Here is a 13,935-nt window from a genome sequence, read left to right on the forward strand (position 1 = left end):
GCTCAAACCAGGAAGGAGCAGATAGAGAAAAAGAAGTCGCAGCTGGCGGCGAAGGACGGCGGGGTAAGCTGTATTCCCCCCTTTTCTTGTTGCCGGTTGTATTACTTTGGTGTGAGTTTGTGATTAACCGGTTGACCTTCCCTTTTTCAGGCCGGGAGCCAAAATGTTCCACGCTCCCTGTTTAAGATGCTAAAGAGGACAGCTGGGGAGATAACCCAGCTAGCTGCTAAGGCACCAAGGGTGCCGGCTCCAGCCCCTGCTGCTACCCCATCCAAGAGGCTGTTTGTAGGTGACAAGCCAACGTCTGCTGGCAAGAGCTTGAGAGGTCTCATCCCGACTACCGAGGCAGTGGTCGAGGAAGGAAAGGAGCCGGGTACTACGTCTGGTCAAGGCCAGACCACAACTGGCTCAAATGCGGCTAGGGGGAGCTAACCCCTTAGCAAGATAAAGGCATGGCTTCCACCTTCGATCCCCCCTGGCCGCTTGGGTCTCTGCGAGTCAAGTCCCAAGTCAGCCGATCCGGGGATTCCTTAGGAGGCCGTCAGAATGTAGGCGCCGCCTATGCCTAGTACCTAACCCATAACTCTGTTGTTGCAGATGCTACCTCAAGGTGGCCCAACTTCTAGTAATTCGCAAAGAGGATGCTCCGGACCCTCACCTAGTCTGAGAAGGAGGCGGTGCCGGGTGTGCACCAGGTCACCCTTCACCGCATCAATTCTCTCCTGGCGGAGGTAATAAACCGGCTGTGTTTTCTGTTTGTAAACTTTCTTTTACCAGATATGTTATCTTGGATTGGACTAACTATTTTGCCGGCTGATGCTGCAGGTGATGCTGAGGGTGGACGGTCTAGGCATGCCCGTACGTAAAAAGCAAGAGGAGGTAAGGGATGCCCAGAAACCGGCATCTGACCTTATTGATGTCTGTCAATTCGACGCCATTAAATATGACCTGGAAACTAAATGCCAAGAGATGAAACGGGAGGAGCTTCTCAAGGAAGCTAAAGCGACTGCTGAGACGACAAATAAGAAGGCGGCTGACTTCGAGCTCCAAGTCAAGAACCTCAAAGACAATCTTAAAGCATTGGGGGAAGCCAACAAGGAGAACACCGGGCTACGCTCAGAGGTCAGCCGGCTGAAAAATGAGCTTGCCCTGAGCCAGTCGGCTCATAAAGAACAGCTAGCAGCCGAACAACGACGCCTGGTTGCTAAGAACGAAGCCGACTGCGAGGAGCGCATCAAGCTGGCTTGGGGACTGATTCATCCGGAGGTCGAGTATGACTTCTTCGACCTTAGGTACAAGTATGCCACTAAGGTATACGATGCCATGGTCCTTGGCCTAGGACCGCCGGCTCCATTTGAAGAGTGGGTTGGTATAGGCGAGGAGGGCAACCAGACGGAAGCTCAGGATCAGTAGGCGGAGGTTCAGGACCAACAGGCGGACGTTCAGGACCAGCCGGCTCAAGACCAGCAGCAGAAGCAGTAGACTTCATTTTTATTTCCTTCTTTTACCGGCCTGCGAGCCGCGTATTTTCAATGTACTTCCCCGGTCAAGGGACCAACTGATATTTTGATTTTTAATATATATATTACCGAATCAGTCGGTTTTCTCTATTCAGCTTTTGCAATGTTTATTCGCAATTTCTTTTTTAATTTTTACAAGTAATATGATTCATGTGGTTTACCGGGTGTGGTGACTGTACGTGCCCCTGGACGGTTGTTTGCTGATTTTCCAAGCAATAAATGGACAGCCTGAAAGGAATGGTGTCCTTCCAACAAGTGTATTCTTCCGATAGAGGGTTCAGAATTATTACAGAGCTAATTCTTCAGTAAGGTCAAATGATCGGAATGCCTAGGTGGAGGCCGCTTCCGATCAGTAATATCGAGGTACAATTGATATTACAGCTTAATCTGAACTGAACCCTTCGGGTTGAACCCAATCGAATCACCGATCCGAGACGACGAATTAATCCAAAAGGATTTAATGAGTCGACAGAGTTTTACGAATACAGACGTCGGAAATCGAGCCTTGGGCGTCGAGACCGAGCGTCGCAAAATCACAAGCAACAAGTATGAGTGTAGCCGTAGCTAGGCTAGGCTAGGTCATCGCAAGACTAGGCGCACCATGTGTGTACTAGGCCACCATGGTGTGCTAGGCACTATCGCAGCCTAGGCGCGCCCTAGCAGCCCATCGCAAGCTAGCGGCATGCTAGCATGGGTGCCTGGGTGCGCATGGCAGCTATCGCAAGCCCCACAAGCACCAGGCAGCCCATTGCAGCTAGCAACGTGCTAGCCTGGGTGCCTGGGTGCTCATGGGCACTATCGCTAGCCTATCGCACCAAGCACAGCACCCATGTGCATGTGCGTAAGTGTGAGCATCATCGCTGCCCCCAAGCACCACGCACCGCACCATAGCAGTGCTAGGCACATGAGTGAGTGCGTGTGCGTGTGCACCATAGCACAGCAAGCTGGCAAGGCAGTGTTGGCCTTGCGTGAGTGCTAGGCACCATCGCAGGCCACGCACTAAGCACAGCTAGCTGGCAGGCAGCGCTGGCCTTGTGTGTGTGCTAGGCACCATCGCAGGCAACGCACCAAGCATAACGCTAGTGCGTGCTGGCCTGGATGCACGTAGCTGTGCAAGCACGGGCGAGGGGTGCTGGCTGGCTAGGGGTCATACGTATGCTGGCCTGGCTATGCTGGCTAGGCGAGAGCCACGCATGCATGTGCGTGTGCCTGCGATAGCAAGGCAGCAACACCACTTATGCGTGTGTGTGTGCTTGCGATAGCAAGGCAACATCGCCCAGCGCCCAGCACAAGGCGTGGCTCGCTAGCAGCACGCAAGTGCTGGGCTGGGTGATGCGTGGTGCGCCAGCCAAGCATGCTAGGTGGCTGTGCGTGTTGGCAACACCAAGTGGCAGCCAGCCTAGCTGCCTTGCAAATGGCGGTTTAAGGAGAAGTGGGGACCAAAGCCACCAAGCTTCCCTTAGGGAGCAAGGCAATGGTCCCCCCCATGGGATATGGTCCTCACCTAACCCATTCTCTCCTTTTGCCACTTGTTGGCTTGTGATTGTTTTGCATAATTATTTATTTTAGGATTAAATAAATTATTGCAATTGCACATGATCCCACATTGATCATGAAAAGGGGTTTCAAGTCCCCATTCTCTATAAATACCCACTTGGTTGGGATTTTGAGAATACAACCTTGAGTGGAATTAAAAAGGCAACTCTAAAAAAGAGTAAACCTTTGATTGGTAAAACTCATAGTTATTTTGTCCGAGTCTTGACTAACCTTCAAGAATTAGGACGCTCGGGTCGGGTCGAGGGTACGATCCGTCGGAGATCTCGTCTTTTCGGGATTTTGAAGTAAGAGCTCTTTGGGAGCGAAGCACGCGTCAAAGGTATAATTCTTATCCTTAATCTTGTTTGATTAAGTTTATTATGCTTGTTTAATTGCTTTAATTAAGGGGCGAGTCTTGGTGGGTTTCCTTCCGCGTAGTGTCGAGTCACTACGAAACCCTACACATCCGTCCATAAAAACACCCGGTTACCCGTTTTCGATAGTATGCGGCTAAATTAGCAAACGGTGCCTACTAACCAGTGATTCTTTGAACCGGCTGGGGTGTACTCTTTGGGAACCCTTTTTTCGCCGTTAGATTGTATGCGACCAGTTTTTTGACCGGCTGTTGGCATTTAAACCCTGATTTCTTAGTGCTAAGGTTTAAACCTTGCTAAATTCGATAGCATAACCGTTTGGGATGCTTTTGATCAATAGTCGGTTATTGCATGACCAAGATTTCATGTGCCGTTTGCACCGTCTAGTAGTACGGGCGGTTGTTTTTTTCTGTTTGGGGGTACCCGCTGTATTACTTTGAAGTAAAGCCTGGGGGTACCGCTTTGCAGAAGAGACCGGTTGTACTGTTTTGCAGTGAAGACTGGTTGTATCTTGGTTATAATGGATCTTTAAAACAACCGCGAATTATCGTTAACCTTAGCCGGTTAGAGCCGTTTGATTGATGACCGCTAGAACAATGTACCACCCGGAAGGGAGATGTTCTCTTCCACGAATTCACCCTAAATGGGCGTCGCCAGATGTGTGCTCATTTGGAGCAGACGGTTTAAATTTTAGCTGGCCAGTTGGCCTTTTATTTTATAGATGACGCATGTGTATTGCACAGTACATGGCGAATGCATGCAAAAAAAAAAAAAATTTGAAAATAAAGCATTCTCATTAATATACTCTATTTACAAAAATTTACAAATTCTCAGAAGTAGTACTTTTCAAGTTGTCTACATTCCAAGTTCTGGCTAGCTTCCTACCGTCTGGGGTCTCCAGGCGGTAGGTGCCGCCTCTGACTTCTTCGAAAATCGGGTAGGGGCCCTCCCAATTAGGAGTTAGCTTCCCTTGCTCATTTGCCCTACCGGTTGCCTCCATTTTCCGTAGCACAAAGTCCCCCACTTTGAGGGGCCATTTGAGTACTCTTTTGTTGTAGGCCCTCGTCATTCTCAGACGGTATATCTCATGACGCAAGGCGGCGTTGCCCCTGCGCTCCGGGAGTGAGTCCATTGTAAGACGCATGGCCTCCCAATTAGCCTCTTCATCATAGAGCATGACTCGGAGTGTTGGCTCATAAAGTTCAATAGGCAGGACGGCTTCAGTGCCGTATGTCATGAGAAACGGGGTTTCACCGGTTGCCCCTTTTTCAGTTGTTCTGATGGCCCAAAGGACGTGAGGTAACTCATCCGCCCAAAGACCACTATCTCTCTCAATTTTCTTCTTTATGCCGTCTGAGATGAGCTTGTTGAAGGCTACAACTTGGTCGTTTGCCTGGGGCCGGCCAACGAATGCAAAGCAATATGAGATCCCTTGATCTCCCATTCAACTCTTGAGGGTAGGCGTTTCAAACCGAGGGCCATTGTCAAAGACCATAGACATAGGAACCCCAAATCGGGTGATGATGTTTCTCCAAATGAAGGAGATGACATACTTTTTCTTAATGCCCTTGACCGCCTCTGCCTCAACCCATTTGGTGAAGTAATCTACAACCACAAGGATGTATCTCCATCCGCCTGTGGCAGGCGTATATGGACCTAAGATGTCCATGCCCCATTTTGCAAATGGAACCGGAATGTAGATAGCCGTCAGATCAGTTGCCAGAGGGTGTATTAGCCGTCCAAACCTCTAACACTTGTCGCATTTCTTCACCAAGTCCATGGCGTCTACCTCAAGAGTGGGCAAGAAGTAGCCCTGTCGCCTGTCCCTCTTTGCTAGAGTTTTGCCGCCTATATGTAAAGCACAAAAGCCCGCGTGCAGATCCTCTAGAACCTCTTTTCCATGCTCGGGGGTAACGCACTTCAACAGCGGCTGGAGGTAACCCTTTTTAAATAGCTCCCTGTGTACATTTCGAAGCTAAGAGCCCGCTTCTTTAATGATGCCGCTTCTGAAGGGGCATCCGACAGAGTGTCGTCTACCAAATAATCCCGGATGGGGTCCATCTAGGCAGAGCTTCTATCAAGAACTCCAATGGGATCATGCTCAATGCTTCTTTTTTTCATGACTTCCCAAAAGACTAACCTAGGCGCATCACAAGTGGCGAATGAGCCAGTTTGGACAACGCATCCGCCTGATTGTTCTCTGACCAGAGCACCTGACTTAGATGCAATTCATCAAGTGTCCCAGCCTCATCTTTTACCGCCTGCAAATACTTGATAATTGCCAGATGGCTGGCCTCATAGTCACCGTTGAATTGGCTAACGATCAGTTGGGAATATGAATAGGCATCAACTTTTCTTGCCACTACCGCCTTACACATGCGTGTATCAGCTAGCAGATTCATATGAATATGCACTACAGTTCAAGTTTCAAGCTTCAAACAACGAAGCTTGAAACTTGAACCGTAGTGCATATTCATATGTATCCCCTTCCGAAGATTTGCAGATTACGCCTGCACCACAGCCGCTCATTGTAGAGCTTCCGTCTAAATATAACTTCCAAACCTGATCAATATTTTCTGACTGAGCCGGCCTAGACATTTCAACAATAAAGTCGGCAAACGCTTTACCTTTCACTGCCCGCCTAGGTTTGAAAGTTTTCTCCAGGCTTTGTATTTCAACAGCCCACTTGTTCATTCTGCCGGATGACTCTATAGTTGTCATTGGACGTTTGAGTGGTTGATCAGTATAGACAATAATCGGATGAGCCAAAAAGTAGGGTTTCAACCGTTTGACTGCTTTGTAGAGGGCCAACCCAAATTTTTTAATCATTGGGTATCGGAGCTCAGCATTTCTGAGAATGTGGCTAATGAAATACACCGGGAGCTGCTTCCCGTCCCTCTCAGCAAGGAGAACAGCACTAAGGGAGTGATCTGAGACGGCTAGGTACATGTAGAGAACCTCCTGAGGTAGGGGGCTCACTAGCCTTTGCAAAGAGTGCAAGTGTTGCTTTAACCTCTGAAATGCCGCCCCAGCCTCTTGTCCCCACTCCAATCTAGACCTCTTCCTGATCGCTTGGAAGAAATAGAGGCACTTGTTGCCTGACCGGCTGAGGAATCTTCCTAATGCCGCCAGACAACCAGTAAGTTTCTGGGTTTCCCTGACAGTGCAGGGTTACTACATGTCAATTACCGCCTGTACTTTTTTCCGGATTGGCCTCTATGCCTCTTTGATCAATCAGAAATCCGAGAAATTTCCCAGACTCAACACCAAAGACACACTTTTTGGGATTAAGCATGACCTTGTGCCGCCTGAGGGTGGTGAAGGTTTCATGGAGGTCAGCTAGGTGATCCGCCTGAAGCTTGGATTTGACTATCATGTCATCAATATACGCCTCTACATTCCTTCTGATTTGATTAATGAAAACCGTGTTTATCATTCGTTAGAAAGCAGCAGGCGCATTCTTCAACCCAAACGGCATCACCGTGTAACAGTACAACCCCTGATCAGTGACGAAGGGCGTCTTCACTTGATCCTTTCTCCATTAGGGTATCTGATGGAAACCAGAGTAGGCTTCCATGAAGCTCATCAAGGCATGACCGGTTGTAGAATCGACTAAACTGTCGATCATAGGGAGAGGATAGCTGTCCTTCGGACATGCCTTGTTCAGATCTGTGTAGTCTATACACATCCGCCAGGTACCATTCGGCTTTTTGACAAGGACAACGTTTGCTACCCAATCCGAGTAGTGGCATTGCCGAATGAACCCAGCATCTAACAACTTTTTGACCTCGGCGGTTGCCGCCTGAGATCTTTCCTCGCCATGATCCCTCTTCTTTTTCATAACCGGCCTCTTTTTGGGATCCACAGCGAGTTTGTGGACAGCAAGATCCGGGCTGACGCCTTGCATCTCTTCCACTTCAAAGGCAAAAATGTCTTTGAATTCTTTTAGCAGTTGGAGCAAGCTTGCTCCCATCTTTTCAAAAGCAACCGTCCCAACTTTGACGGTTCGGTCGGGTCGGTTGTCGTCCAGGATGACATCAACGCTGTCACCAGCCGGCTGGGGTCGGAAGTCGTCCGACCTTTCCCTGGTCAGTGATTGCTATTGTTTTTACTTCTTGACGAGGGCCATTTGGTCCGCCTTTCTCTTTATGTCGGCTGCCCTTGGAGCCCGTATTGCCTGATCGCAGTTGTCAAGCTCTATGGGCTCTTCGCCGTGACCGGCTGAAGCCATAGTTGGTTTGACGTCTGAGAGATAACACTCCTTAGCCGTGTTTTGGTCCCCATTCAGGGAATCGAATGTCCCATCGTCCTTCTTAAACTTGATCAGCATGAGAGATGGGATAATGACTGCCTTGGACTCGTTAAGGGTTGGACATCCAAAAATCATATTGTAGGCGGTCAGTTCCTTAACAACTAGGAACTTGACAACCATGTGTCGCCCTTGCCCCTTTTCTTCCAACTGGATGGGTAGGTCAATCCTCCCCATCGGATGCACCACCCTTCCCCCAAAACCGACTAAGGGGTGAGTAGCCTTATGCATGTTGCTGGGCTTGTACTTGAGCTTTGTCAAGCACTAATAACTTATCAGGTCAAACGAGCTCCCGGTATCGATTATGATCCGGCCAACTCGTTGATTGGCAACCTTACATTCAATGATGATGGGGTCATCGTGAGGCCGTCTGACCCGGCCTCGGTCCTTTTCAGATATAAGGACCTCTGGAAAGGTGTCTTTCGACGCCTGGCCCTCATCTACTAAGTTGACCAGTTTTCTGACGTTGTCCTTGGTACCCCGGATGGTTGGACCCCTACCCGCAAAACCGCCTGCTATAGTGAAGACTATCTCTTCGTCTGTTTCAGAGTTGGCAGCCGGTGATTTGGATGGGTGTCTCTTGTTTGTCTAGGGGTTACCCTTGGACTTGGGTAAGTAGGACTTCAGAGCCCCCCCCATCAGCCAGACGGTCCAACAGCCGCTTGAGGCTATAGCAACCGTTGATGTCATGGCCAACATCCTCATGGAATTGGCAGTATTTGCTCTTGTCCCGGTTGTTGGTGGGACTTTTCATTGCTGCCGGTTTTTCAAGAGTCAACCGGTCTTTGATCTCCATGAGGATGGAGGAGCAGTCCTTGGTGAACTCATACTTTGGGACGTACGGTTCTGATTTTCTTCTGTTCTTCTAGGCCGGCTGACCAGATCGATCTGCCGCCCAGACCTCTTTTCTTTTCTTTTCTTCCTTCTTTGCCAGCTGGGATGGCCGGCTCTCTCTCCTCTCGGACTTTTTAGGGTCCGACGGATGTCTCACAGCACAAAGCTCCATCACCTGTATATAGGCTTCAGCTTCCATTAGTGCCTCTTAAAGGGTAGCAACCCTCTTGCCGACCAGGTCGAACTTGAAGGTCGACCCGTCCTTTAGACCCTTGAAGAAGTCTGTGTAGGCAACATCGTCGCACAACCCTTGGATCTGAATTCTCATCAGATTGAACCGCCTGATGTAGGACCTAAGTCCTTCCTTCTCCCCTGCTGTATAGCCCCGAGATCGAGACTTGTCTTTTTGGCAGGAATGTTCATGGAGATGTTTGACGTAAACAAGTACGCTAACGTTTTAAAATTGTTGATGCACCCGGCTGGCAAGTTGCCAAACCATCATTGGTCCATGCCCTTCAATGTAGTCGGGAAGCACCGACACCAGGCGGCGTCATCCAACCCCTGTAAGTACATGAGGTTGGTGTAAGCCATTAGGTGGTCTTCTGGGTTGGCGGTACCGCCATAGGTACCGAACAACCCGTTGTTAACCTTGGCCGACTGTGCCGCGTCGGTTATTTCCCTGGAGAAAGTCGTTGGCTATTCCCTAAGGTTAAGCAGACGGAGCTATCATTCCATAGGCTGGACCGGTTGTGCCGCCTGACCCCCGACGAGGGTCGCCTGCATGTATGGGGATCCATACGGTAGGTACGGTGACCCGTACTGTACTGGATAGATAATTTTAGGACCAAATCGTGCGGACGGTCCACACGACTGACTCCCTTCGTTTGATTCCGAATGCTTTATGGAAGCATTTCGGAAGCTGTCTGGGTAAGCCAACGTTGAAGCTGACGCGGATAGCTGTAGACTTCTCTTTTCATGGATGAACATCCGGGCGTCAGAGTAAGTCTTCTTTGATCCATCCGGCTACACTTGCCGGATCGGCTTCCTTTGCCCTGTCTCAGGGAAATTAAGCTTTAAGACGTCGATCTTGGGCCCATCCGCCACCTTTGGCTTCGGGTGAGGGGTAGGCACACGATCTTTCAGTGCCTTTTTCCTGGAGGAAGGAAGCTTCTTGGCCGACTGACCCTTATGAGAGCTAGTGGACTTGTTTAGAAGGCTCTTGATCTCTCCCTTGAAACTTGTCATGAATATCATGAGTTCGTCACGGGAGCAGCACCTTCTGCCGCTTAGGCTACCCCAATCGGCCTGCCGGTTGGGCTCCCTGGAGAAGCCTAGCTTTCACCCCGCTCCTTTATTTCTTTGGAGCGGATGTGTTTTGTTCTGAGGGACCCATCTGGGGCCAAATAGGTGTCGACTTCATAGTCTTCACCACTGTCTTGTTCCGTCTGGACCTCAGGCTCGACCATAGGTCATTCGCCTTCAGCAATAGGTACAAGTTCAGAAGTCATCTAAGAAGTACTCTCCCCACAGATGGCGCCAAAATGTTTTGGGGTTTTTGGAGTCCCTCGGGAGAGTTACAATCCCTAGTATGCGCAGCCGACACCTGTAATTGTAAAACAACAAAGACTCCGGTTGGTGGGAGCTCCGCCTCCGACGATCAAGTTAGTATACGTACGGTGTAGTAAATTGTACGGAAATGGCAAATACTTCTCTCTGATTCAGAGAGAATTCCGCAATGAATATTGCTCGATTTTTGTGTTTTGTATTTATGAGTGAATTTATGAATGCCCAATAAATGAGTTTTGGTCCACTATCTATAGTGGGGGAACCTGTGCCTCATCTAGGGTTCCATGGACACGTGTCACTAGGGGATTGGAGCCCTATAGGCCTCTAAGAGGCTACCACGTGTCAAAGGGCCATTGGGCCATGCATCTAGGGTAGGTTTTTACCCTAAACAACCCTTATATTGACAACGTCCTCAAGTCCTTTGAGGAACATGTCCGGAAAATAGAAGGAGAGATTTTCCTTCCAATCTTCTGTGATGGAATTAGCCATAAGTCGTGAGACTTTCCTGCAATCGTAAGACTATTTTTCATGAGCCTCATCGGTCATGATCCCCTTAGAGAAGAAGCTTTGCATGGGAGTATCAAGAGTGTACTCCAAGGAACAATTCTGAAGAGTTTTCCTGAGTTCCTCCTCTTGAAGTTGACCAAGTTAAGGCTAAAAGACAACTTGTCGGGGAGTTCCGGGCACATAGAGTTGTTGTTTGAATTACTTGCAGACATTTTTCTACAATTGAAATAATTTGAAATGAAAAACCATTCCTAAACCAATAAGTTTGAAATTTAAAGCGTTCATGCAATTTTTCAATCTTATTGAGCATTTTATCCACGCATTAATTTTAGTCCCTTTAAGGCGAGAATAAAATGATTCCAAGATCCCAAAAATCAAAAAGTGATTAGGCATGCTTTGGCTTGTCTTAACACTTAATATTTTAGGGTAAGCAATCCAATTGAAAATAGCTCCAAGCTACTCTTGGTTCGATAAAACGTCGCATCTAATGCTTCCTTGACATTTTATCTCCATTCCCACGACATCTAAGGACTCCTTACCGATATCGTTGAGCTTAACCAAGACAACTTGTGTACCTAGTATACCTTACGTTCCTAAGGAAGTAGTGATGCCTCGCTTTGGTGTAGCCCATCACATACGGCATTAGTTCGGTAAGTGTTGTTCTTGTAATGGCATATATTAGCTCAATATTTTACGGACCTAGGGTTTCTATGTTGGTTGATTTAAGTAAACTTAATTAATCATCGCAACATTTGAAATCCTAAACATGCATCTAACATATCATTCAAATATATAAGAACAATTATATATACTCCCTCCGTTAATTTTTATTTGCAACTTTAGGGGGAATCGCGGTTCACGAGGAAAAAGTTAAGGGCCAAATATTAGTGGGGTTAATTGAATGTGATTAAAGTGTTTGGAGAGAGAAAGGTTTGGCCCACTACTAAGAAAAGTAGTGGTAAAACCTGTCATACTTTTGGAGGGATTATATTTCCCCCCAAAATTTCGTTGAAATTTTGTTGTGGGCTGAAATTTGGAGAAATTTCATTTCCTACCAAAAATTTGCTGAAATTTTAAACTACAGTACAAAACAGTGTACTGTTTGAAATCTACAGACCTATATAAGCATTGCATTTCATATTACAGAGGCAATTAAATACAGCCTCTCCATTCAAACAGTAGCATTTAATGGTTTCTTGTTCCTCCAAAACATAAACATTGTTCCTCCAAAAGATAATTAAGTTAATACAATTAGGTTAGCCCATTATATACCAAAAAAATTCCTACAATTAAGTTAATACTACCCGACTAAGACCCAAACACCTTTATAGGCAGCTGCAGCTCCTTCCTTCATCTTGTTCTCAAAAACACAGCAGCCACCATATCATCAACTAGCTGAAGCTAAGGAAACAAACAAGGTCAGACAACCATGGCAGACTCATTTGAAGCGACGTACTTCGATGTGGATCAAATTTTAACAGAAGAACAAGAGGCATAATTGTACTACGAATACGCAGAAAATTTGCAAGATTTAGGCATGGATTACTACGACTCTGAAGATGATATGATGCAAGACACAGAAGGAGAAGACCAAGGCTAGAAAAACACCGAACACACACAAGCTGAGGGTGGTTTCCAGGAAATGGAACAAGCCCTTCACCAGGGGACTTAACAGAGACAAAGAAAGCAGCTCACCATGAAACAAAGAAGAGAAATGGTGGATTCAATGTTGGTCAACATGCATCAGGCAACTTACCAAGAGGTCACTTTAAGCATTTGGCAGTTAATTACAATGTGCACAAATCAAGCATCACAAGAATTTTTGCAGACATAAAGAAACAAATGGCACATGGCAGTTTGATTGATGTCAGGAGCAAAATATTTGGCAGAGTAGGCAGAAAGCCAAAGGAATTTTCTGATGAATTCCTACAATCAGTGCCTTTACATTTAAGGCAGACGGAAAGGAGATATGCAGCAGCATTAAAGATCTCCCATGTGACACTTCACAATTTGAAGAAAAAGGGAAGGTTAAGAACACACATAAGTACCAACAAGCCAGCCCTGACATCAGACCACAAGGTAGCAAGAATGAAATGGATTTTGTCACACATAAATCCAGTTACAAGTAATGGGGACCCAACATTTGTTGAAATGAACAATGTGATACACATGGATGAGAAATGGTTCTATCTGAACCTTGACAAGAGGAGGTTTTACCTCCTACCTAGTGAGGAAGATCCTTATAGGCCTATACAGTCCACAAGATTCAAGCTCAAAGCAATGTTTATGGGCTTAATTGGGAAGCCACTGTATGACACGGATGGGGGACTACTTCATGATGGGAAATATGGAATATTCCCATTCACAGTCAAACAACTAGCCAAGAAGTCGAGTAAAAACAGAGTAGCAGGAACATGGGAAACAAAAGCAATACAGAATGTAAACAAAGAGGTCATCAGAGACATGTTGGTGGCCAATGTCATTCCAGCAATTATTTCAAAGTGGCCTGACAGTCAGCCAAATAATATTGTAATCCAATGGGACAATGCAAGGCCACACCAAGTTCCTACTGATCCAGAGTTTATGGCAGCAACAACAGCTCATGGATTTAACATTCAATTTGTTTTCCAACCACCACAATCACCAGATTTGAATGTGCTTGACTTAGGGTTGTTTAGGTCAATACAATCATTGCAATATCAGTCTTTTCCTAGCAACCTAGATGAGTTAGTTATAAAAGTGCAAGAATCTTATCAGACATTCAATCCTCAAGTCAACAAGTACATTTGGCAGTCTTTGCAAAAGTGCATGATTGAGGTCCTTAAGGTACAAGGTGGGAATAAGTATGAATTACCCCACATGAACAAGAAAAAACTCGAAAACCTTGGAGAGTTGCCAAATAATGTACCAGTGCAGAAGGAACTTGTTTTGGAGGCAGTGGAGTACCTAGACACTATGTTTAGGCCAGTAAATGAGGGGACTGAACAAGGAACAGAAGAATTTGAGGTAGATGCAGACTAAGGGACTCATCACATCAAAGTAGAGACACATGGACTGCCACACATAACCACTTACAGTTGGTATGGTAATTTTGTTTTATGTTCTGTTTTTTATTCTGGTATTAGGTGGTTAGGTGTATTTTGTTGATTACAGTGATGAATCATGTTAGGCAGTCTAATGTCAAGTACTTTTGTAACCACATGTTCAATGGAATAGAAATGGTTAAGAGTCTGATGTTAAGTGGGCACTCAATCCATCAGAAGTTTTTTTTTTCCATGTTTCAATAAAC

At 46.7% G+C, this 13,935-nt stretch overlaps 1 protein-coding gene across 1 annotated transcript; it reads left to right on the forward strand.

Moving 5' to 3' along the window:
• Nucleotides 1-12,488: 12,488 nt before the first annotated feature.
• LOC110721048 lies at nt 12,489-13,667 on the forward strand. The gene has a single exon (XM_021900167.1). It carries the CDS (start codon nt 12,489-12,491, stop codon nt 13,665-13,667), a length of 1,179 nt encoding a protein of 392 aa, XP_021755859.1.
• The last annotated feature ends 268 nt before the right edge of the window (nt 13,668-13,935 follow it).

This window comes from Chenopodium quinoa, unplaced genomic scaffold (genome assembly GCF_001683475.1).
Source record: "Chenopodium quinoa cultivar QQ74 unplaced genomic scaffold, ASM168347v1, whole genome shotgun sequence".
NCBI classification, from domain to species: Eukaryota; Viridiplantae; Streptophyta; class Magnoliopsida; order Caryophyllales; family Amaranthaceae; genus Chenopodium; species Chenopodium quinoa.

Coding starts and splice junctions, on each gene's coding strand:
- LOC110721048 (XM_021900167.1), top strand. CDS start 12,489: ATGGCACATGGCAGTTTGATTGATGTCAGGAGCAAAATATTTGGCAGA.